We start from the raw sequence: 25,498 nt of genomic DNA on the forward strand, positions 1-25,498 counted from the left end.
CTGGTTTCAAACAAGCATTAAGATGAGAATGCTGCTTATAATATTAGTAATGGGTAACCCCTGAAGATTTGTGTAGTTATTTTTTAAGAAAATAAGTATTTCCAATGTACTCCATGGCAATTTTATCGTATGTTATTATCAAACTGGACTGAACAACAACTACATACGCAAGATTGTTCAAATAGATTTTGATCAAATGAAAAGCAATCGGTGACATTAAATTTCTTATTCATGTTAAACCATAAAGTAATTAAAAAGCAGATCACAAGCAAATATTACAAGTTTTTGGTCTTTTTATATTTTTACCACAGAAATGGAGGTGAAACATATAAAAACAAAGAACAAGTTAACAAGTGAAAGACTACTGCAGAATAACTAACCTCTAACATGTACAATACATTCCAAGCACTGCAGGGCCATACACCAGTCACCTAATGCCACAACAGTCACCCATGTGCCAGTCTCTCTCATCACAGCAAATGCATGAGCTATATATTATGGACAGACACTCACATGAAGAAAAAAGCCTCTTTCTATAAAGTCCAGTACAAATGGTGCATGCAGTTACATTCCCCCACTGATTTAATAGCTGAGTGAATCGATAACATGATTTGTTAGACAATAAGTCAGGTTGTGCTTTACATCACAAATGTTGCCAATTTTAGTAAAAGAAAGATAAATAAAACAAATAATATGATTAATATCCTTATCTAGAAACAGCTACATGCAGATTGTGTGAGAAAATCTTAGCACCTGGGAAGCAAGGTCTACCTGTCGTCTATACACAGTGTGGGTAGACAATCAATATTTAGCCTCACAGTCCATAGGGAACTAGTGATCTCATAAGTGCCTTAGTAATGTTACTGGGTTCTAGTGAACTGACCGACACAATAATGAACATTAACCTAGGTCACAGAATGTCTCCCTCCACTATGTGCATGAATATGTACACTTTAAGAGGTTTTATTTTAGTCTATTTCAGCAGAGTAAGAATATTTTCGGCATGGTCCCTCACTTTAGGCAAAGTACATGCAGATGTTGCAGACATACTTAGTTACCACTGTTAAAGGGAATATATATATGCAGAGCACATTTCCTCACTGTCGGCCATACATTTATTATGACACTTTAACACCAAACATGCACTTCGCATAGCACGGTCCAGCCTCAATACACCGAGCTCTGATTATGTGGACATGTCTTTATCAGCATGTAGCAGTTCAGAATAACCACAAACAAACAGTTTCCACATGGCTGACAAGTTGGAGGATCGACAGTCTATTACAAATACATTCACATTATATCAACTATTATAGTATACAGACGTATCCATATTCATCTTACTTCCTTGTGCGCTAAACAGCCCTTCTAGTTGTGGAATGCCGTGGTGTGACTTAGTAGCGCAGAGCGTCTTTTCCTGTGACTTTTCATGAAATGCGTCTTATTCGCAAAGTCATGCAAAAAGGACGCACAAGCAGCTCCTGCTGATTAAAATGATATGCGGCATGTCTACAGTATATGCTGTGTACAACTACGGGTGTATCTGCATGCGAAATACTACATTACAATGTCACAGCCACTGACACTGTAACGTAGTATCACACACGCAGATACACCTCGCAGTCGCTTTGTGAAAAAGACGCATTTCAAGGTAAAAAGTCGCACGGAAAGACGCTCGGCGCTACAGTCAACACGGCGCTCACGCGTTATGTTTAATGCAACTTGTAGTGCACAGAGATAAGATGTATGTGGAAAGCTCATGTTTTCCAGGTCACCTAGTTTATATACACCAGTTTATTACATACAATGAATGTACTGATATATTATGATGTACAATTATGTATTGTGTCATGAAGAGTAAAAAGTGACTTAAATAAAGCTATTTTAGTTAGACTTAAATCAGCAATGCAATATAACTACTTATGACACATCAAATGACCATTCAGCTGATCCTATGAAAAATATGGGATGTAGTTGGCATCCTGGTGTGCAGGATGCCACCGGTCCTAATACCAGCGCCGTAATCCCGACAGTAAACAGTATCCCGACCGTCGGCATCCCGAAGGTAAGTATCGGGGTGCACGGGGAGGGTAGCGTTACCTAGCGGGGTTAGGCACGAGGAGGGGGAGATTAGGTTTAGGCACTAGGGGGGCGGAGGTTAGATTTAGGCACCGGGGAGGGGGTGTTAAGTTTAGGGTGCGGGGAAGGTGAGGTTAGTTTTAGGCACTGGGGGGGGAGGGTTAGGCACAGAGAAGGGTGGGTTAGGGTAGGGAAAATACTTACAATTCACTCCAATGCGTGTCGGGATGCCACTGTCGGTATTCTGACTAGCGGCAGCCCGACAGTCGGGATATCATACCCAACCCGAAAAATATACATGGCAGGAAGGAAAACACAGAACCCCAAAAACCAATGTAAACACAGAAATAATGTATAGTGATAGAGAATATAAAGAAGGTGGTGTGACCTCCTGTGCAATCCCATGAATTTTAGTATAGATTACCTCCTCAATACTTTTACCCACTGTCTATTCTTTACGCCATTCGTTAGATTACAGATGGACTCTGAATAAGTGCTCAGGTTGTTTTCTTTTCTCTACCCACACAATAAAGTCAATTAGATTTGTCTAAGTGGTGTCTGAGTATTGAAAAGGTCAGATTCATTCTTCCTAAGCAGCCAGGCAGTTACATTATGGAATGTACTATGCTGTATACTACGATGACACTAAAGCATCTTTCCACAATTTATCTGAAAGCAAGAGTGCAATGTCCAACATCAAACAGTATTACTAGTATGTTAAAAAAAAAAAAAAAGATGAAAACAGGAATTACTAAGCATCTTCTATCTGCCATAAAATAATAAAACTATCATGGGGTTAATGGTATAGTTCAGAATAGCCCATTTTCCACAGCAGTGTCTTCACAACTCTTCTGTAAGAAGTGGTGACAAGACAAGGCTGGCAGCATCTACTGGAGGCACTGACATGACATGTGTGAAGGCTCCCACAGACATTCCTCTCCAAATTCTTCTGCCATCTTATCAAAGGTCAAAAGCAGGAAAGCGTGAAGTCTCTGGTGTCAACATGTCTGACAGGAAATGAACTGCACCAGCCATTCCTGAAAAGGGAAAGACAGGTTTTGGTAATTTCCAAATGGAATTTATCTTTGAAATATATACTTTTGTTTTTGCAAAATATCTCTACACAGAAAGAAAGCTGGCAAACTTCTCATCTACATAACAAAACGACATATACATTCAGCCATTATATATCAGGGTTATTCCACTAAGGGCCCACTTTGTATGGTTCCTTAATTAATATGTGTATGTCAGTGGCAGTTTTTATGCCAAAAAGTATAACTGAGTATTATTAGCTCATTTGTTGGTCAGTATCAGTTTAACTGGTTTGTCTTCACTAACTATGCAGAAAAAAAAAAGTCTGGTTGCTTCTGAAATTTGCACCCTCTGTTAAGCTTCCTGGCTGATAACACTAGGTGACTACTCACATAGAAGGGACATGTTTGCCATTACTGGTCCTGCTGGTGGTTCTGGTAGAGGTGAGATTATCTGTTGCATGTGATGCAAACTAGGACAGAGCTTTGGGACAGTGCAGTACAGTCAGTAGAGAAGTGGTAAAAGATGAGACAGACTATTGTCATTAGTCTTTATAGGAGGACAGTGTTGATATTAAAGTTAGAATAAGTATACATATATACCTACCCAACACCTTAGAAATATATATGACTGACACTATTGTTACTACATAATATTGTTTGATTATACGCTCTACTGTCTACACCAACAATATCTGGCCTTTGAGGACTTTCTTATCATTGCTTATTTATATGTTGGCATAAAGAAAAATGTTATTGGCAGGTATACAATTTTAATGAGTAATAATAAGAATTGGACATCTCATGTACTGGCAGGGGCATGAGAAGCATTCTGTAACAATTGCTAGCTTTCATGAAAGTTTCTAAATGATCACATAAGATTAGTCTAACAAGATCTTGAGCATGCGGACCACACCCAAACTAACAGCATAATGTCAATGGCATTATAACAATAATACAAGACAGAATGAGAGGCATACAAGTTTAAAGTGGATTAAATACAATATGATTGTTTTCTATTAAGCCAATAAGCCACATGATCTGGGAAAGATCTATTATGCTCCATTGTTAGGTTTGTGAGGTTTTTTTCTACCATTTGTTTGTTTAGACACTGGTTAAGAGACTTTAAAAATTGTCAAAAAGGTAGTGGAAATGCAAAGTTTTGTTTTATTATCTCTTCCCGTTCACTCAACAACACTGTCGAAATTGATCCCCAGAATGTTGTGGGAACGGTATTCTGGAGCGCATGAACCAGGGAAAGTGTAAGGAGGGGAATTTATTCTCTCCCCGAGCACTGTTTGGCTGATGTCTGCAAATGATGACCAGTCTCCCTGACCAGGGCCGGCTCGAACAGGGGCGCCACCCTCCCAACATCCCGATTTCAGAGGGACAGTCCGACTTTTCAGACACTGTCCCCGCTGTCACTCGGGAGGTCGGGAGATTGGGAACCCCCACCGCCGCAGCTGTGCGGCAGTGCCGGACCCCGGAGCAGCTGAATGGATGCTGTGCGTATGTGCGCAGCATCCATTCAGTGCAGGGAGATGGCCTGGGGGAACCCCAGCTAGTGACGGAGTGCTGGGCTCACCCCCAGCCTGATTTTACACGGGAGGCGTGCCATGTGGGCATGACACCCAAATAACATAATTTAGGGCGTGGTCTATGGTAATTAGGCCATGACCCCATTTTCAGTCGCGCGCGGCTACCCCTTGAGCCGGCCATGCCCCCAACCCCAGGCTTTGCTGTGCTCTGCATGTGGAGGAGGGGCGTTTAATACAAAAGAGGGGCCCTATTGGCATTGTGGGTGTAATGCCCCATAGTAAAATAAACCTGGGACATGATGGAGGGGGGGGGGGGGGCATGTGCAAAAAATGGAGTTGTTACATTGGGGGTGGGTGGTTACAAAAAATGAAGATCTGTTACCACGGGGAGGGGGGGGGGGGGAATGCTAATTGAGCGCAATTGCCACTGGGGGGTGTCTATCACCCACGGGGATAGGAGGTAATTACAATGGGGCCTATGGGCACGGGGTTATGCGAGATGCCCCCAACTCATTTTTTTTCCAAAAAAATATTTTACTTCATTTTTAAAATTGTTTTTTTTTTTACTTAATTAAATGTGGTGAGGTGAAGACAATCATACATGGATTCAGCTAAAGCATGACCAGCCAAGTTTACACACATTACCTTCAAAGAGGGAATAAGGTCTGTCGGGGATTCTGCATCCGTGTTTGCCATAATCTAAGCACCACTCTGCAAACTAAAAATCAAAGAAACAAAACATTAAAACACAAGTTCAGGTACAATTGTGACAATTAAAAATAAATAAACCACTGGGCTGATTGGTTGATATGAATTATAGCGCCTTTGTTGAACAGTTATTTGGTATGAGTATTGGCAACAGTCCTCAATAAACTTATAAAAACAGAAATAATATTATAATCCAGTTTGTGCATAACTCTCATAGATTGGGGTGTGGCATTGTCTGCCACAGTTATTATGTCAACATGAGAGTGTCCACATGTTCATAATGTCGACAATGACCATGTTGACACTCATCATATAGACATGTTAGAATGTCCACATATCGTCCCTGGTGGCCCAGCGGTCACTTACCTGCTCTCAGTGGCTGCAGCAAACATCTGATGGAGCAGCTTCCGTAGAGTATACCTGCCCCATCCCAAACCCTAATCCCTACCCTTCCCCCCCTCCTCTATCCTAACCCCCAAACTACCAGAAGTGCCTAACCCTTCCATCCTACATTCTAACAACTGTTGGCCATCTGACAATGTCAATATTATAACTGTTGACATTATGGTGTCAACACTGTTAATGTCGACCTAATGACTACATCCCCCATAGAATCTGAATATATACACATATAATGGATAATTGTATAGGGAACGCAAGTTAGAAAGATGATCAGTATAACCACCTTTCTATAAGCTAGGAAGTTGATAAAAGCAAAATTCAATACAGGAGGTCTATACTAGCACTAAAAAATGAAGGCATTTGTACATTGCATTCTTCACATTATTCATGTCTTTCTGTATCGAGCCTCCCCTTTTCATGTTCTAGTGACATGAAGGGAAATATGTTGCATTTTTAATACCATAGTACAGGCTGTGAATAGGTTAATGCAACTCAATTTCAAAGAGTGACTACAAAAGCAGGAATGTTTCAGACCTAAATGAACCATGAAGATCTGTATTTCCCCAAAGAGTTATTGTCTTGATCATAAAATATATTGTAAGAGCTCTGAGATGCCATTTACATCTGCCAGGCAGCCGTGAAATGCTTCAGAGCAGCAAAACATTTAGATACTCATTACTAGTTGGGGAATCTGGGCGCTGGAGAAACTACAGGTCAAGTGCATCAGGCATTTAGGACCAGAACATAAAAGCAAATGGAAAAAAGTGAAGCATCAACTGATAGGAGTTAGTATGGTACAGGGAAAAACAGTGGATTCTAATGCTGGGAACACACTTGGTGATATATTGTTTGTTCTACCGACGAGCTATCTATAGCGAGTGCATCGGCGGGTGTGTACACACGATATGTCTGTGATTTACATAGTTAAGACAATTCAGGGCGACCCTGCAGCACTGCGGATATTTGCGTGTGTGTATGGGCATCCCGTCGACCGCCCGTACACTTGTTGCAGGGACAACCGACACTGACATCTCAACTGTGTGGGCAAAGTTAAATACCCATATTTGTGATGTCAGCTCAGACATATCGAGCAACAGATTGGTAATGTGTAAAGCTTACCAATTGGCCGCTCTAATGGCAGATCGGTCTGCTGACCAATCTGTTGTCTAAAGCTGGGTACACACTGACAGATACATTGGCCGATCAATTGATCGGCCAATGTATCTGCTGACCGTCGGGCAGTGTGTACCCGTGATATGTTGGTGAACGGCGGCGTTCACCGACATAATCGCATTGGCTGTGCTGCACAGCTGATGGACAGATTTGTCTGCAGACATATCTGTCCATCGGCAGGTGTGTACAGGCACTCTGCAGATCATCAATATACACACAGCGGCAGCCGCGAGGAGGGGGGCGGGACACTCCCTCTGCCCACCGGAACAGGCCCCCAGCACGCCCTCTGGCCGTTGGGACCTGCAGGCAGACACAGATGATGGTTGTTCAGTGTGTACAAACAACCATCATCTGCAGATATATCTGCAGATCACTCGATCTGCAGATATATCTGTATAGTATGTACCCACCATTAATGTGTATCCAGAAGTGTACAATAATGCACTGTCAGTGGTAACAATTTGACACACATACTGTACATTCAATACATTTATATGTAAATTACAATGCACAAAACTTAAACTTCCAGATAATCCTCTTTGTCAAACAGTCTAATGAAACTGCCAGTGCCAAGTGTAATTTTCATTTTCCTTTTATGACACTATTTGTAGTGTGTATATTTATTGGCAGAATGCTGGGGTGATGTCCCCATTACCTTGCAGGCTCTGTAGAGATACTTCTTGTCCTGTGTGTGGTTATAGAGAGATAAAAACGCGTATCCATTTCCTGAGGTTCCATGACAAATGCCATATCCCTTTCTTAGGAGGCCCCTCTGCCAAATGACATCACTGCACTCTATGGCATCTTTCAAGTACTTCTCTTCTTTGAAAAGCTAAAAGCAAAAATATTTCATGAAAAACCACCTCTGGGGCTGAGGAAGGCCACAGAGAGGTAACATGGCAGCTGCAGAATGAGGAGTTTTATTGCTAGAAGAACAGGAAAGCTAAACAGAAACTTTTTGGAGAAAGAATGGCTGAGGAGACAAAGTGAGCACTTATGCTGTACTAAGACAAATTTTTAAATAACTTACACTGCCCAGCAGTTTAAACATTGTCACTTGCAGTTTATAGATGCTTGAATTGACTTTGTTGGCCTAGGCAAGGCGTGGTACTCCAGCTACTGTGGAACTACACAGCCCAGCTGTCCTGCCACAGTTTAGCATGCCCTAACAGAGTGCCACACCTTGCCTACCCCAGACTTAGGGGTATATTTACTAAAGGTCAATTTAAAATAGATTCTGATTGATTTAAAAATCGATCAACATAAATGATGATGTTGTGTTTCTGGGGCTAAATCACACATTAACTAACAGACAAATATCGATTTGTTTTTTTAAATATTAGTAAATGTGTGATTTATACCAAACTAAAAACAACCATCCAGCGCTAATAGGACTAAATTTAAATATATAAACTCAAATTACCTGTGAGTTGCAAAAATTGTTGTATAAAGCAACAGAGATAAAAAATGTGCTAGTTGTAACAGTTACACACCTGTGAATCGGGTGTGTTGGACAGACAAAATATGTGGAGGAACCCCTGCGCTAATTAATATGCATAAGGGTTGATATGGATGAACTGACAATCACCACATTGCTATAATTATTTATAAATCTTTACTTATAATAAAATATAATATAACAATATCAAATTGACCGGTCAATATACAATGTAAAAGTCACCATATTATAGTGATACAATTTTTAGATACACTATCACAAAAATGTATTGCTGAGAGAGGTGAATCCAAAACATAAAAAAACATATAATATGCAATAGGTGTCTTATATTAAATGTCTCTCATAGATAGTCTCAATATAAGAGAAAAAACAAAAAGCAAAAATCAATCATCCAGTTCACAGGGATAATATTGGGGAATGTTTCACACTAAACGTGTGATCCCGCGGCAATGCTCTCACCAAAGCGCTGATCCTATGTAATATCAGACAGCCGGCTCCATGTTATTAGGAATCCTGGGAGGCATCTAATGTACAGCTCCGTTTAAGTAGATGTGAAACAGTCCAATATTTTCCCTGTGAACTGGATGATTGATTTTTGCTTTTTGTTTTTTATCCCTTATATTGAGACTATCTATGAGAGACATTTAATATAAGACACCTATTGCATATTATATGTTTTTTTATGTTTTGGATTCACCTCTCTCAGCAATACATTTTTGTGATAGTGTATCTAAGAATTGTATCACTATAATATGGTGACTTTTACATTGTATATTGACATTGTTATATTATGTTTTATTAGAAGTAAAGATTTATAAGTAATTATAGCAATGTGGTGATTGTCAGTTCATCCATATCAACCCTTATGCATATTAATTAGCGCAGGGGCTCCTCATGTGTGATTTAGCCCGAGAAACACGACACCAAAAGTGGATCAAAGTTGATTAAAAACAACGTTTAGTAAGTATACCCCTTAGACTACCCAATTTTGAAATTGCCTCCACGTGGGCACTCAGCTGTTAGCTGAACTGCAACATTCTGTCCTGCTTGCCTGTTTGCACTTGTGTTAAAAAATAAGACCATAATAATTTCTTTAGGAGTTCAATTAAAATAGTTATTATATACTAATAGTCTAATTATATTTTAATTATTGAGTCAAAATGTGTATCTCAGCTGTTGTGGCACTCAGTGTAGGAAAACAAGCCGGTCTTATCCAAAGCATCTGAACAGAAATACTCATCCCCATTGAATAGGACTGGACGATCGTGTCCTTGTCCTCCTGCACTGTGTGCTACAACAGCTGCTTTGATTTGCACATTGCGGCTCTAGGCTTCATATAATGTGGTCCTTGGGGTACACAACACTTAATTTGCTACAGAAAGGAGATGCATTTAAAAATGGGGGGGGGGGGGCGGGGTTATCCAAAAGTGGAGTTCCATTCTAATAAGAACACATTTATTCTAGATCCGAGAACCCACAATATGGCTGATTAACTGGATGTAATTGTAACCTTCGTTTCTGCTATCTTGTAGCCATAAATAAAGTATCAACTAACTATATTTCAGGGCACAAACCACTTTGATAAAGCCAGGGGTGTCTCTAATGCAGCATTAAAAAGACAAGGCGGTACACAAGCACGATTTTGTATAATGTGATTTAATTGCTTTCTGCTCTGCATCAAGAGGCAGAGGATGTGAAGATAATTATAGTCTTCATGGTAGCAGCTAATGAGCTAAATCTGGGTCACTAAACTCATCTTGGCTGTCACACGAAGAGGAGATGTGCCAAACTGTGGGGAACTGGTTGGCGACTGTGTTAAATTCTCTAACAGGATTTGTTAGACATGGTACAACAAACATCAGAATTTGAATACAGCCATTGATATGTATGCAAGGATTTATGCTCTTATAAAGCAGCTTTTTATAATGAAGTGTTTTTAAAAGAGAATTAGCAGCAGAATACAAGTTGCATTTCTTAAGGCTAAAATTAACGTTGTTATCAGATTACTAACACCTCTAAGCATGGTATGCCATAATGCAATAAGTCTCAAACTTCAGCCTGTCCATTTACAAACTACAATGCCTGTTCATGCATGCAAGATTTTGATTGGTCACATTCAAAATTCATCAATTTACTTTATTATAAGCATTTACTTTATATTCATGCATTCACTATTTAAAAATTGGTGGTGCACTATCTTTTTTTCCATTTAGTTCAATATGTTTTTAAATGCAGAATATACATTTTGGGGCAGATGTACTTATTGTGCTGCTATAGCTCTTCCTGCTTTGCCTCGATAACAGGAAGAAGTAACGCCGGATTTGGGAAGAGATAATTCCCCCCTCAGGCGATCTGTGCAAGACCCACAGCGAATCAGCCTAGTGCTGATGCGCTGTGTTATATATAAAATCCCACCCCTTCTAATATATTGTACAAGGGGATGAAAGAAACTGCGATTGTGAGGGGAACTGTATTTCAGTGATTAACTACTAAGGGGGAGTTTCCCATTCTCCTTTCCATATATATGCCAAGTATAATAAGGGTTGCACTCTGCAGTTTAAGTTGCTCAAACAAAAAGTGGAGCGGTCTTTTGCACTGGAGGGGTATATTTATTATGTAACTGTACATGACCACCTTATTTTGAGAATGTTCTTAAGAAAATCTATATTTTTTCGAAGATTAATGCAGTGGAGATGCTCCCTAGATTAATCAGAATATCTGGTTAAACAACGGATAAACCCAGATCTATACTATTTGGGGCACATAGCAATGTAGGATCGTACCACTTTGCGGAATGCACTATATGGCAGCCTACTGTGTTGGCAAAGTAGCTATAGTGTGGCTACTGTCCAGTGGGGTGTAAACGGAGCATTACAATCTCAATTCCAGAAAAGTCTTGGGCAGAGGTTCCCAAACGCGGTCCTCAAGGCTCCCCAACAGTCCAGGTTTTGGAGATATCCATGGTTGAGCACAGGTCACTTAATTAGTACCTCAGTCAATTTGATTTAACCACCTGTGCTCATCCATGGATATCTCTAAAGCCTGAACTGTTGGGGTGCCTTGAGGACCGCGTTTGGGAACCTTTGATATAGGGATTAAGCCAGGGTTCAGACTCGTGATATGATCCTCTGAGGATGACTGGTAGCGAGATTAGCTCCATGGACTTCCTCTGTTGGCTTGCACTGATACCACCTCAGTTTCTTCTAGGAAATCTGCACCAGTGCCATTGATGTGTGGTACATATCGCTGACAGTCCTTACAAGACTTTCCTTGCTCAGCCGCTTACTGTGACTCTGAGGAATTCTCTGCCTCCTTCACTGGTGAGTGAGGCAGATAGAACACAGTGTTAGGCTCTCATATAGTTTTGTTTCCGCAAGCCTTTCCCATGCTGAGCTTACAAAAGCCCTACAACCTTACTTACTAGCTTGCACTGTTCCTAATGTCTTTAATAGCATGTCCAACACAGCACACAGGCAGGCTCCCCTACACAGATCTTCAATGCTTGCATCAACCCCTTCACTTGCCTCTATACCAGGCAAAGGCATTTACAATAATTTCTATTGATTATTTCATAGCACATATTGGGCTGCAAATGCTGTTGGCTCTGGTATTAGAATTAAGGGTACATTGCTGTTAAAGATACTACCTGTTATTGGTCTTTCTTTTAATGACGATAATGATCTCTGTTGCTTTTATATGGAGCAAGAAAAGGACCATTGATCCGTTGTGCTACCTAGGTCTGCCCCTCTTAGCTGTTCAACTGTAACCTCTTCCTGGTTGAGGTGCCAGTAGGAAGCACCGTAACCCTGTTCGCCGTCATCATTGACGAAATAGCCGAGGGCTCTATCATTTCTTCAGATTCCAGTGGGGGGGGCGGACGCACTAAGACTTGGAGATAAAGTAGAGATTGATAAAGTACCACACAATCAGCTCCGGACAGTTTACAGACTGTGTTTGAGAAATGACAGTTAGGAGGTGATTGGTTGGTACTTTATCACTCTCCAAGGCTTAGTGCAGCTCCCCCCGGTTGCAGATACAAGACCAAGGCCCGTATTCAATGAGCCGCGAAAGGGTTCTGAATCATTTCCGCACATTTGCACCCCAAAATAGAGATTTTTCACTTTTTTCTGCCTGCCATTCATTGGAGAAACTTTTCCACCTGTTTCAATGCATTGAGTTTCCGCTTAGGCGAAAACGCCCAGGAATTTAATTTGGAGATAAGCCGAAATCAAATTAAAAGCAACAATAGGTGAAAAGTTTTCGCCAATTATGGCTTTTCGCGTCTAATTGAATCCGGCCCCAAGGATCTATAAGAATCAGGCATCAAGTGGCCTGTGATACAACAAAAAGTACAGAGGCACAGCAAGACACCACTTCAAATACTACCTAGCAGAGTTTTTGTGGCGGACGAAAATCAGGGAGAAAGATCATTTCGAAGCCATCCTCGGTGCAATCCATAATTTCAAGACTCCGGATATACAGTATTAAGCGCGACTGGATTCAATACAAATTTATATGCTACAAACCAAAATATTACAGCTTTGTTAGGAAGATGTTATTGAACATTGTTAATAGATTTGTGTGATTTTTATTTTTTCATCAAAGAAAATAGCAATGAAATACTGTCCCTTTAACAACAAAGTTCCTCATTAAGGGGTAGATGTACTAAATCTTGTAAACAAAGTGGAGAGAGATAAAGTAATTTGGTACTGTCATTTTTCATACATAGGTTGGTACTTTATCTCTCTTCACATTATCTGTCTTCAGGGCTTAGTACATTTCCCTCTCTGATTTGGATTATGTGACTGCTGTTTAGTGCTCATAGGACACAGATTTTTAGTGGTATAGTAATAAGGAACATTTTGCTTAGCCATCATTTTTTGTATTTGCTTGTACATGACTTGTAATATGTATAATAAACACTAGATTATATGTTAAGGATACAGAGAAACCCATATACTTTCTTTGAATCCTTTGTCTACAAACACAAGTACACGTCCCTGTACAGAACTCGGAGACGGACTCTACTCTAAGCTAGTCACTTTTCACAGAAGTGATTTAATGAGCAGGACAGACTTGTCTGGCAAATTATGCCTGCTAACATGGTGACTGGAGCATGCAAAAATCAAGAACTACTTCCCAATATAGTTACTGCTGTATGTTGTGACAGCTAAACTAGTTTAAATGAGGTATTCCTACTTGCAAGTGCTGGATGTTGCTTGGTAAAGCAGTTTCAAAAAAGAAAAATCTAATTTGTCAACTGCAGCTCCATAAGCGTCTCAATTTTCTGTTGATATCAACTGTGGCTTGTCATGAGCTGGGCCAAAACGAGGAGACAAAGTGTCATCAGAGGTTTACAGTTTGAAATCTCCTGGTCGACACTTCATAATTCTGGGCTCTAAAAGCCAAAGAACACTTAAATATATGTTTGACATATGTTAACACTCACCTTGTGGGCCTGAATGAGCATGTGTATTACGCCGGGTGCACCATGACACCAGTGCACCAACCGATCTGTCTCATTGCTTAGGGATGATGGATAATTTCCAGACCTAAACTTCTTATGGCGCAAATAGTCAATACTTGGCTTCACGAGCTCTGTTAAGGTTTCCTGGTCTACTTTTGCCAAAGGCTGGAAAAACAAATTGTTATACAGTATAAGCGCACATATTTTTTTATTATATATATATATATATATATATATATATATATATATATTCTGCATACACCTATACAAAGGTTGCCCACTTTATTAAGTATACCTTTATAGTAACTTGTGGGAACCCCCCATTGCTGTTGGAACACTTGCTTCTTGAAAAAGCTGCCATAATGATGAAACGCACTGAAGTGACATGTGTTATCTGCTCATCTAAGACTTTTCTAAATAACAGCTGCTACTATTTGCCAACTATCATTCCTATTGGCTACCACCTGTTGGAGAGACTATTGCCGGCTGCTGCTTGGTCTATATCACTATCACGGAACACTCTATGCCCGAGTGTTCTCACTGACTAGGGCTCGACATCGTCCATCGCAAATACTAGGCCCCCTTCCATCCACTGACACATCGTGCGGACATCTCCCGCTTACAATCCATTTACATCCGAGCTTGTATTAAATTCGGATGTAGTCAATACCGGAAGTTCGCCAGTATAGTGAGTAATGCTATCAAGTAAGAATCCTTTTCTGATTGCCATTATTGTGTACATATACTTTGCTATTCCTTATGGAGTCAGTTGCTCCAATTATTTCCTCATTATCATTTATAGAACATTCGCTTATTTAATATGTATATACTTAAGACAGAGGAGTTATTATACAAGGACATTTTTGCTACCATTTACGGCTCCCTGTTCCTTTTATTATTTTCATTGACTTTATAAGAGGATTTATTACATTGTATAATTTTTTTTTTATCAACAGTGCATCTGCTTATCTTGGTATAAAGAATGTTTAACTCTCTATATCTAAGTAAAAAAATTGTAGAGTAATGCAGCTGTTTAGCCTTTTTTCTTTTAGTTACATATGTATCAGCTAATGTTAGTTTTTAATATTCACTCCTTGGAGCATTATGGAGCATACACATGGTCAGATGTGTCAGATGAACGATTTGACCAAAGATTTGAACGATTTTAACTATGAACGATTTTTGACTGCATTAAAATGAATGGAATCGTCCAAATCTGACTGCAAACACATCAGATGTCAGATATAGTTATCTGACCATCGGGAACGCGCATCGTTCAGACATGTCAGATTTTCCTTCAGATATGAACGATTTTTTAAATAGTTATCGTTCAGATCTGAAGAAAAATCTGACCGTGTGTATGCACCATTAAGCTTTTTTATGGGATTGTTTTGCACAATAAAGGTTTTTATTAATGAGTCTTTGTGGGTTTACAATGTTCTAAGTACCATACAAACTTTGCTCTATATCTTTCTTTGTGAGGATTGGTATTCCTCACTCATTTTTGGCTACTGGTACATTACCCACTACATATACACAGGTGATTCTGATCAGCGCCAGGATTTTATGTGTGTCTTGCCCTTGTCTGAATTCTTCATGGTTTGAATTAAAAAAAGGTGCTGAAACCATTCCGAGAGGATCATGACTGGTAAATGAGGGAAATCCAACAATTTAGATTTCAACGATGCCCCGGCCCCAGCGTCTGGGGATTAGGAATTGGCCCAATCCATCGTTGATGTATGGCTTTACAAATTCTGGTCCATGGCAGTTTCATATCTCCCATGAGAAAACTCCCTCTCCCATATCTAAGAGAGGATTCTGGATTCCTCTCCTCTTTTGAAAGGCAGCAAAAAACAGAACACAATTTCTATTAGTGGAAGGGTGCAGATTCCCCACTCCACCAGATTCTAGTCCATGCTGACATCACGGTAATACACAGTTGCTACAGGATATGTCAGCTGCACACTCCTGCTGCAAATCTCTCGTTTAATCACATCCCAAAGGTGCACTATCGGATTAAGATCTGGTGATTGCAGAGGTCATTGGAGTACACCAAACTCATGGTCATGTGTGTGAAATCAGCTTCTAATGACGTGTACTGTGACTTAACACGTTTGCCATTGAAGATGCAATGCACATTGTCGGTGACAATATTCAGGTAGGCTTTGGCATTGCAATGATGCACATTTGTTATTGAGGTGTCTAATGTGGGCCAAGAAAACATTCCCCAAATAATTATGCCACCACCAGAAGATTGAAAATTCTGACCCTATCTGCATATTACAGCTAAAGCTGAGCTTTATCTGACCAAGCAAGAGTGTTTCCACTTGTAACCGATTTGGTGAGTCTGTGCCCACTGTAGCCTCAGTTTCCTGTTCTTAGCTAAGAGGAGTGGAACCTGGGGCAGTTTTCTGCTGCAATCCCTCTTCATGGTTCCAGGTGCTATGCATTCATACATGCTCTTCTGCATACCATTATTGTAACCCATGGTTATGTCAGTTGCTGCAGCATTTCTGTTACAGAACTGCCGCTCACTGGATGTTTTTATTGTGCACTGGATATTTTTATTCTCTGTAAACTCTACAGACTTGTGTGTGTACATCACAGAAAATTAATTTTCTAAAAGGTACTCAAACCACTCTATCTAACCAATAAACGTTACAAGGTTAAAATTATTTAAATCACATTACTTCCCCATTTTGGTGTTTGGTCTGAACATCTGAACCTCTCCATCATGTCTGCATGCTTTTATGTATTGAGCTGTTGGCACAATTGGCCTATTAGAGATTTACATTAATGAGCACAAATAAGGTGGCCACCCACACACACAAAATATATATATGCTCTCACATACATACACAAACAAAATAGAACATTTATTTAAAACTCTATGGCTTACCTGCATCAGCATGTAGTAGATACCAGCCAATCCATGGGCTGCTCCGATATACTGTTTCTTGTGCCACTGATACAGCAAGGGGCAACGTTCTGTCTTATGCTCCTCTTTGGACAAATTTTTCCCAGATTCTATGATGGCATCTACAAGCTGTAGACAGATACCAAATATACAGACGTGTAGGGCTCAGCAATTAATATTTTACTTAATTTTATTTACCAGTTTAAGAAATATATATATATATATATATATATATATATATATATATATATATATATATATATATATATATACACACACATACACACACACAATACTTAGGCGGTGCTAACAAATGGAACCAAATGGACATCTCACACATTGAATAAGAACCTTGGTGGCCAAATCAGAAGAATTCTTCAATGCAAATATTTGTCAGCTGAAAGTTTCCAGTGGTATCTCCATTGTGAATTTTGTATTGGTATTAAATTGTAAAAAACATTCCATTTATTAGCGCCCTCTAAATATTGTGTTTGGATATCTTTATGGTTGTGTCCTACTAACAAGGTACTCTCTTAGCGGTGCTGCCGAATTGATTGGCGCAACAAATAGGCCCTCCATATTTCAGAAATATATATATATATATATATATATATATATATATATATATATATATAACCCTAATGTGCCAGTATATTTTTGGAGTATATGGACAAAAGTATTCTGGCGCCCAACAAAAACTGTAATGACATTGCATTCAAATACATATAGCTGCAAAAGGGGAACAACTCCATATTAAAGTATAGCAGCTTCCACTTTTCTTGGAAGGCTTTCCACAAGATTTTGGAGTGTTTCGTGGGAGTTTGTGCCCATTCATTCTGTAGAGCAGATACTGATGTTGGACGAGAAGGCCTGGCTCTCAATCTCCATTCCAGTTCATCTTAAGGTGCTTGATGGGGTTGAGGTCAGGAATCTGTGTGTTCTTCCACACTGGACACATCAAACCATGTCTTTATAGTCCTTGCTTTGTGCACTTGGGCACAGTCATGTTGGAATAGAAAAGGGCCTTCCCCAAACTGTTGCCACAAAGTTGGAAGCACAGCATTGTCCTAAATGTCTTGGTATGCTGAAGCATTAAGATAGCCCTTCACTGGAGATAAGGGGCCTAATAATATCACCAACAGTTGACCGTGGAATATCCAGCAGGGATGAAATTTCATGAACCGCCTTATTGCAAAAAAAGATTTTGCCCCAAATTACTGTGTCTCGCTGGCCTGATTTTGATCCTATTTCATTCCCCTTTTCACATTACTCCAGACTGCACTCCATACCCAATCACACCCTCCTTCTCACTCCCAAAACACCACCACCACCAGAAGAAACATTGCAATTAACACCACTCAAACACACACAAGTCATCACCATCACCACTACTAGCAGAAAGAGCGCACCTTACCCCCCCTACCCCCATACGTATTCAGTGCGGGAAAGGTACTCCCACACAAAGGTGCAGCACCCCGAAACCACAACCCACCACCTCCTGGTCAACGAGAGCGCAGTTCTACCGCCCATCTTCATATGTCTTATTGCAAAGGTGGAATCTTATCAAAAATGTAACCTTTTTTCACATATATATTCTATCTAATCATATGGACCTTTATTTATGTTTGTTGTGTGTGGGTGCTTTAATGTATCGTGCACGGTTCATTCATTCATCACTAACTTGGTGTTTAATTATGGTTCTGTTTACATTTCCCCCACAGATGCCAGGTTGCTATGGCTACCGTTCGCATCCGCCGGCTCCAGGGTCACACACCACCTGCCCCGGAAGTCCTGTGCATTCTGCACGCGGAGGCCAGCGTGACCGGACGTCTGGTGAGGGGGAAGCGACAGGTATTTAAGGTATGTAATGTTTGTTATTCCTTTTTTGTACTTTGTAGCCTGACGACGGGCGATTAAAGCCCGAAACGTTGCTAACAGCACCGGTGTGCTTCTCAGTCAATACCTTATTATTTTAAGACAGACCTCTGAGTGCCGCCATTGGAGAGATATAGATATAGATATATATATATATCAAAAAAAAAATTATCGTCAACTTTTTTTTTTTTTTTTTAGCAGTTTTTATCATGAGAATATTTCATATCATGCTAGTAGTGTTATCTATTTAAAATAGATAAAATATCTATTTTAAAAAATATCTATTTTATAAATGTAGAATATCTGCAAAACATTTGCAGAAAACTAGCAGCACAGTGGCATGGTGGTTAGCATTATTGTCTCATAGCACTGAGATAATTTCCTGTCCCGGCCTTGTCTGTGTGTAGGGTACTCCAGCCAGAGGTGTAGTATGGAGGAAAGGCATCCCACCTCCCCTCACTAATGAAATTTACCAAAGGTGCCATGACTTACAGTATTAATGACCACCATACAATTCAAAGCGCATCCATTTAAGTGAAATACAATATAGAGACCAACCCAGTGACTGCCATACATAAAAGCATATTGAATATTGCAAAAGGAAGAAACTCTTTGTCGGGGCACTCTTATATAAATCTTAAAACGTAACTTTTATTCAAGTTACTAACACATGGGCCAACCAAAACGAAATAACCAACATAGAGGGAGTCATTTAAAATATAGTATACACATACAGAACAATGATATCTATACACAATATATAGTATATGGTTGAATTTACCATGTTTTCTGCCAACATTTTAACACTGTCGGCATCATAACTGTCAACATTGTGGTGTGGACATTATGAATGTTGACCGAATGACTACAGCCCCTTCACCTGCAGCCAACAAATTTAAATGGTTCAACGCTCCATAACAATGTTCAAATGTTACTTCGGGGAGTCAGCGAGCGAGATCACAGGACCCTTCTGCACATGCGCAGTCTGTAATCCATCGGAGAGGTACGCTAACCATCGAGTTAGCGTGCATCTCTGAATCAGGCCCACTGTTCTCAAATGGCGATAAAAACTGCCAAAAAACATGCAGCTTTGCAGAACAGCTCCTTAGTCTGACTAATTCCACATTACTTCACCAGCAGGCGTCAGGAAACAGTCATGTCTGTCTTTTAAAAAAAATTAATATGGATTAAAAGATCAAAGTAAATTTTGATTACTCAAACAAGAAGTAAAGAAATATTTATAGGACATTAAGAAACACTGCTAAAAGTGGCTTTAATCATAATAATAATGTTACACTACTTATCATAACAAATACATTAACAAAGTGACTAAGATGTAAATAGTCTTACATTATGTAGGAAATCTTAATATAGTGCATGTAGTTATTAAAAACAAAGCGGGGAAAACGAAAAAACATATGTTGCTATAATATCCACTTACTATATTTAGTGGTGTCAGAAATGTTTTACTCTTACTTGTTGTACCCTACAATTGACTTAAGCTGGGTACACACAGACACGATCGCTCAGTGTGGACGGCCAATATGCGGGCTCATCCATGGAACATCGTCCGGTTGGCTGTGCTGCACGTCCAACCGGACGATATTGCATACGGCCCCGTTGCAGGTAATGAAGGACGGGACGAGTGATTGTTCCGTCATTCAGTACCTCATTCTGATGTGTACCTGTCGGGCCAACATAACGCTCAGTGTGTACCCAGCTTAACAGTGAGACTCCTTGTATTGTTCATACCATTAAACGGATATCCCTTAAATTACTAGTTCACAGAAGAGATTGTAAAGTGTAACATCTGTAAATGGTTGTTATATTTTAGCTTTTGTTTAAATAGCTTTTTTCTAGCACTATTTTCATCTTAATACTGTAATCACTCACTAATATCTATTATCAATCAGGCAGAAGGCTCCATGTCTGACTAGAACCCTGGATGTATATCGTCTAGTGACAGGAAGTATAAAGCGGATTTCACATCCATGGAAATCAGCAATCACAGTGAAAAAGAGGATTATAGCACTGGAATAGTTGCTACTTTTGTAGAAATGCAATTACTATTTATTCTGCTGTGACCTTTTGTTTCCCACATTACCTCAAAAAGTGCAGCTTTCACAGCAATGCATATAATAATCAATTATGTGTATATTATTATATGTGTACATTATATATCTACACACTTAGATATGTTATAGAATATATATACTATACAATATATATATATATATATATATATATATATATAATTTGTAAGAAGAGACTCCTCAATGTAATTATGTTTAAAGAGACATTAATAATTAATTTTACACTAATTGTAAGAGACAATTAGCTAGTAATAGTACCTAGGAGGTTCAAAAGGGTTCACTAGAAGAATACTGACCTCTTTGATAGTAGTCTGAGGCACAGTGTCTGGTCCAATCTCTTTGTTTAAGTACAGCAATGCATATAGGTAACCTGCTCTCCCATACAGTAACTCATCTGGAAGTTCCGAGTCTGTGCTGACCACCCCTCGATGTAACTGCAGCAGCCTAAACATAACAATAGGCATAAGTGGCAATCAACTGGAATTGAGACAACAATTTGTGCAAGTTTAAACTGGCATATTCACATAGTACAACCAGCATGCCCTACTAAATACCGTTTTGTGTCCTCTCCCCGAATACTCAGGTATGCAACCTATTAATCCTTTTACTGTACATCATAATATAGTATATTTATACTGCCATTCAGTAGCGCACATGCTAGGTTTCTGGAATGCCTTGGTTATATATATATCAACTCCAACACTACTAATTATATATAAATAATACATTTTGCAATAAGTAAATAGAGGTTTTTAGCATAATCATGGCCAAGGTTATGGACCTACCCACCGTATCCAGGTAACCTCTTTAGGGTAGGTCCCTAACATACTAGGGTTAAAATCCAGAGTGAAGGACACCCCCAAACCAGTCCAGCTAAGCCACCCCAGGGCATCGCTATAGTGAGAAAGGTGAAGTGTAAAAGAGTGTTATAAAGATATTTATATATAATTAGTCTTCCTTTCCTGGGGCGGTCCTCATGAGAGCCAGTTTCATCATAGCGTTTGATGGATATTGCAACTGCACTTAAGGATACATTCAAAGTTCTTGAAACTTTCCATATCAACTGACCTTCATGTCTTAAAGTAATGATGGACTGTCGTTTCTCTTTACTGAGTTGAGTGGTTGGTGGTGTCCACTGTGTACTAACCCTACCTCTGCACAACACAACTGATGGTCTCAAACACATTAAGAAGGCAAGTAATTCCACAGATTGACTCTTGACAAGGCACACCTGTTAAAACCATTCCAGGAGACTACCTCATGAAGCTGATTGAGAGAATGCCATGTGCAAAGCTGTAATCCAAGCAAAAGGGGTCTACTTTGAGGAATCTAAAATATAAAACCTATATTGATTTGTGTAACACTTTTTTGTTTACTACATAATTCCATATGCGTTCTTTCATAGTTTTGATGTCTTCAGTATTAATCTACTATGTTGAAAATAATTGAAATAAACAAAAAACATTGATTGAGAAGGTGTGTCCAAACTTTTGACTGGTACTTATATATATATATATATATATATATATATATTTTTTTTTTTGTGTTGTCTAGGGCCCCTTTTTCATATACTCTATTTAGTGTGCTCATATGCACACCTGAAGGTACGAGACTCCTTCAGCCTAGACTAGCACCCCTCCCCACCTGTCCCCATTGGTTTTAAGCAGGGATTCTGGCATTTTGACTGCACTTTTATAAGGCACAATATAGGAAGTCCTACTAGTTTATATAGTGCAGTTTTGGGTTGATTTTTGGGGCATGGGTCCCCTAGATTGCTTTGGTTGGGCTGCTTCAGGGCATTGCATTATAACACACTTTTAATTTTTTGCACCTTTATTGTTTATTTATTATATATGTAATATTTTCTCACCTCTATTTTTCACTTTACTTCTAATCTATGCAGTAGCTGTTCCTATCTAACACTCTTTTACACTTCACCTGTCTCACTATAGCGATGCCTTGGGTTGGGCTTAGCTGGACTGGTTTGGGGGTGTCCTGCTCTCTGGATTTTAACCCTAGTATGTTAGGGACCTACCCTAAAGAGGTTACCTGGATGCGGTGGGTAAGCCCATAACTTTGGCCATGATTATGCCAAAAACCTCTATTTACTTATTGCAAAATGTATTATTTATATATAATTAGTAGTGTTGGAGTTGTGCACTTGTAACTTTTCTTTTTGAAGCTTAGAAACAAGACAGCTTGAACTGTGCATGTAAATAAATTAAATTAGAAAAGGGGTTAAAAGTAAATAAGTAGTTAAAAAATGGAAACATTTAAAAGCACAAATTCCCTATATAATTCTCTGCTTAGTTACATAATTTTATTCACCTCTATGCCAGGACACAACCTGTGGATCGTAATAACCAATAGGCAATTCTAATAGTTCTGTGTCCATAAAAACACAATAATGATTAACGATTAGTATATAATTGCTAATGTAATTGATACTATTAAAAATCATCCAATTTATTCCAAAATAAATATATCCCATCAAAATGGCAAGTGTGTGCAACTCAACGACGAGTCGGAACAAAATTTTTCTACTTTTCCTCTCAATTTTGCATCTTGGGGAATTCAATTAGGCGCGGAGTTTGCTGCATGGGGAATAACTCCAGGTTTCACGCCCATAGCTATTCAATCAATCTGCATTTTCCCATAGATTCCGTGCAAAGTGCTTTTATGGGTTTTCCTGCACGCTAAAAAGGAACACAGACCCTAGCTTCAGTACTCCCAGAAAACGGGAGCCAAATGCCCCCCCGTCTCCGGGAACGCAGGCCGTCCCAGCCTCTCATACACTTCTGCCTGTCAATCAGGCAGAGGCTTGGGGGAACTCCGTGCACTATCGCAGATGTGCGTTAACCATTGGGTTAGCGTATATCTGAAACAGGCCCTGAGTACTTACAAAAGAAAAAAACGATCTTAAGACTTATCTTTGTTAACTCTATTTCTTCGAAGTCCATAGGATACACAGGAATACCATGGGGTGTGTGTGGTCGGAGAGGTCACCAAACAGTTAATGGATGCACTGGTCCTCCTCCACATATACCCCAGCCACAGGCAGACAGTTCTGTAAACAAGCCCAAGGCAGGAGCAGGAAAGAGAAGAAGGAAGAACCGTACACTCAAGAAACATTTTCCCAGAAGATAAAAGGAACCAGTGATCAAGAAAAAATACCTATTGAAACCAGGTGCGTCAGAGTGGGCGCCCTGTGGATCCTATGGACTTTGAAGAAATAGCAAAGGTAAGTCTACCACCATAACTCTTAAATTTATTCTTCAGGGTCCTTAGGGGATCCACAGGGATACCAAGGGGATGTCCCATAGCAGTTTGCCTTAAGGGTGGGGACGCTCCTGAGAATCTGACGCGTGGCTGCCTTGCACAATTGTTCAGCAGAAACGCCACATCGAACCACCCACGAGGGTCCCACAGACCGAGTAGAATGTGCTGTAACCCTGTTTGGGTCAGGAAGATTAGCTTGCATGTAGACCTGAGAGAGATTGTCATGCAGAGCCATCGAGCTTTGTTAGCTGGCCAGCCTCGCTTGTGAAAGTCGTACAACACAAAAGAGAGAATATGATTTCCTAAAGGAATTAGGGCCCGATTCAGACCCACTCGCGAGCGGCTGTCCGTTCGCAAGTGGGTCGATGGTCTGCACTGAGCATGCGCACGACGGAGGGAGCTCCGTCGTGCGCATGCGCCAGACACGACGAGCGAAGGACTTTCCTTCGCTCGTTGTGTCCGATCAAAGGGGGCGTGCTGTCAATGTTGATTGACAGCACGCCCCCTTTGGTGGGCGTGCCTCCCTGACGGGGGCGTTCCCACGGGAACGCCTCCCGTCAGAAGCCGGCCCACTGACATCACTAGTGATTTCAGTGGGAGTGATTTGGGCTCTGATAGAGCCAAAATCACTCCGGAGCTTGCGGTTGAAAACCTCAACCGCAGGCTCCGGCTCGCAATTTCGATGGTCGCGATGGTCACGACCATCGCGGCCATCAAAATGCACGCTCGTATAGCCTGTGGGTGGTGACCCACAGCTATACGAGCGTCCAGGAGGACGCTCCATGAAAATGGAGCCCGGCCCTCATGCAGAGCGTGCGCTCTGCTCAGAGCGTACGGCTCTGAATGAGGGCCTTAGTACGATCCACGTAGCACCGAAGGAGGTTTCACCTGCAGAAAGATCCGAGGACTGGGAGGACAGGAACCACAACCTCTTCATTCAAATGGAACGGGGATACCACTTTAGGGAGGTACCCAGCCCTGGTACGGAGGACAACTCTGTCCGGATGAAATATCAAAAATGGGGAGAGACAGAAGAGCGCTGCCAAATCAGATACCCTGCGGGCAGAGGAGTTAGCGAGGAGAAAGAGAGTCTTCGCTGTCAGCAACTTGAGGTCTATTGAGGCCAAAAAGTTAAAAACAGAGGAGCCTGCTGTAGAGCCCAGAAAAGCAAGGACAAGTCCCATGGAGCCACAGTAGGGACAAGAAGAAGTTTGAATGCGAGAACATCCTGCAATAATGTTCTAACATCAGGCAGGGGAGCAATCCTTCGCTGGAACAAAATTGACAGAGCAGAAACCTGGAACTCTAAGGGAGGCCAGATGAAGGCCAAGCTCTAACCCAGCCTGGAGAAAGGCAAGCACTCGGGAGACTCTAAAAACTGTAGGGTCATAGCCTCTGGGGGAGCACCATTGGAAGTAAGAGTGCCAAACTCTGTAATAGATACGGGCTGAGGCAGGCTTATGCGCCCTGAGCATCG

General features: G+C 40.4%; 1 protein-coding gene across 1 annotated transcript in view; it reads right to left on the minus strand.

Annotated features, from left to right (window-relative positions):
* Positions 1-273: 273 nt before the first annotated feature.
* Positions 274-25,498, minus strand: part of LANCL2 (LanC like glutathione S-transferase 2) — a 58,171-nt gene continuing 32,946 nt past the window's right edge. The window contains exons 4-9 of the mRNA XM_088476056.1: positions 21,039-21,186; positions 16,757-16,903; positions 13,840-14,022; positions 7,587-7,763; positions 5,294-5,366; positions 274-3,116 (exon numbers count right to left, since the gene is read on the minus strand). Of these exons, the coding sequence (XP_088332182.1) occupies positions 3,040-3,116; positions 5,294-5,366; positions 7,587-7,763; positions 13,840-14,022; positions 16,757-16,903; positions 21,039-21,186 (805 nt within the window). The 3' untranslated portion in view covers positions 274-3,039. The remainder of the gene's footprint in view (positions 3,117-5,293; positions 5,367-7,586; positions 7,764-13,839; positions 14,023-16,756; positions 16,904-21,038; positions 21,187-25,498) is intronic.

This window comes from Taudactylus pleione, unplaced genomic scaffold, assembly GCF_031769625.1.
Source record: "Taudactylus pleione unplaced genomic scaffold, aTauple2 ptg000181l, whole genome shotgun sequence".
NCBI lineage: Eukaryota > Metazoa > Chordata > Amphibia > Anura > Myobatrachidae > Taudactylus > Taudactylus pleione.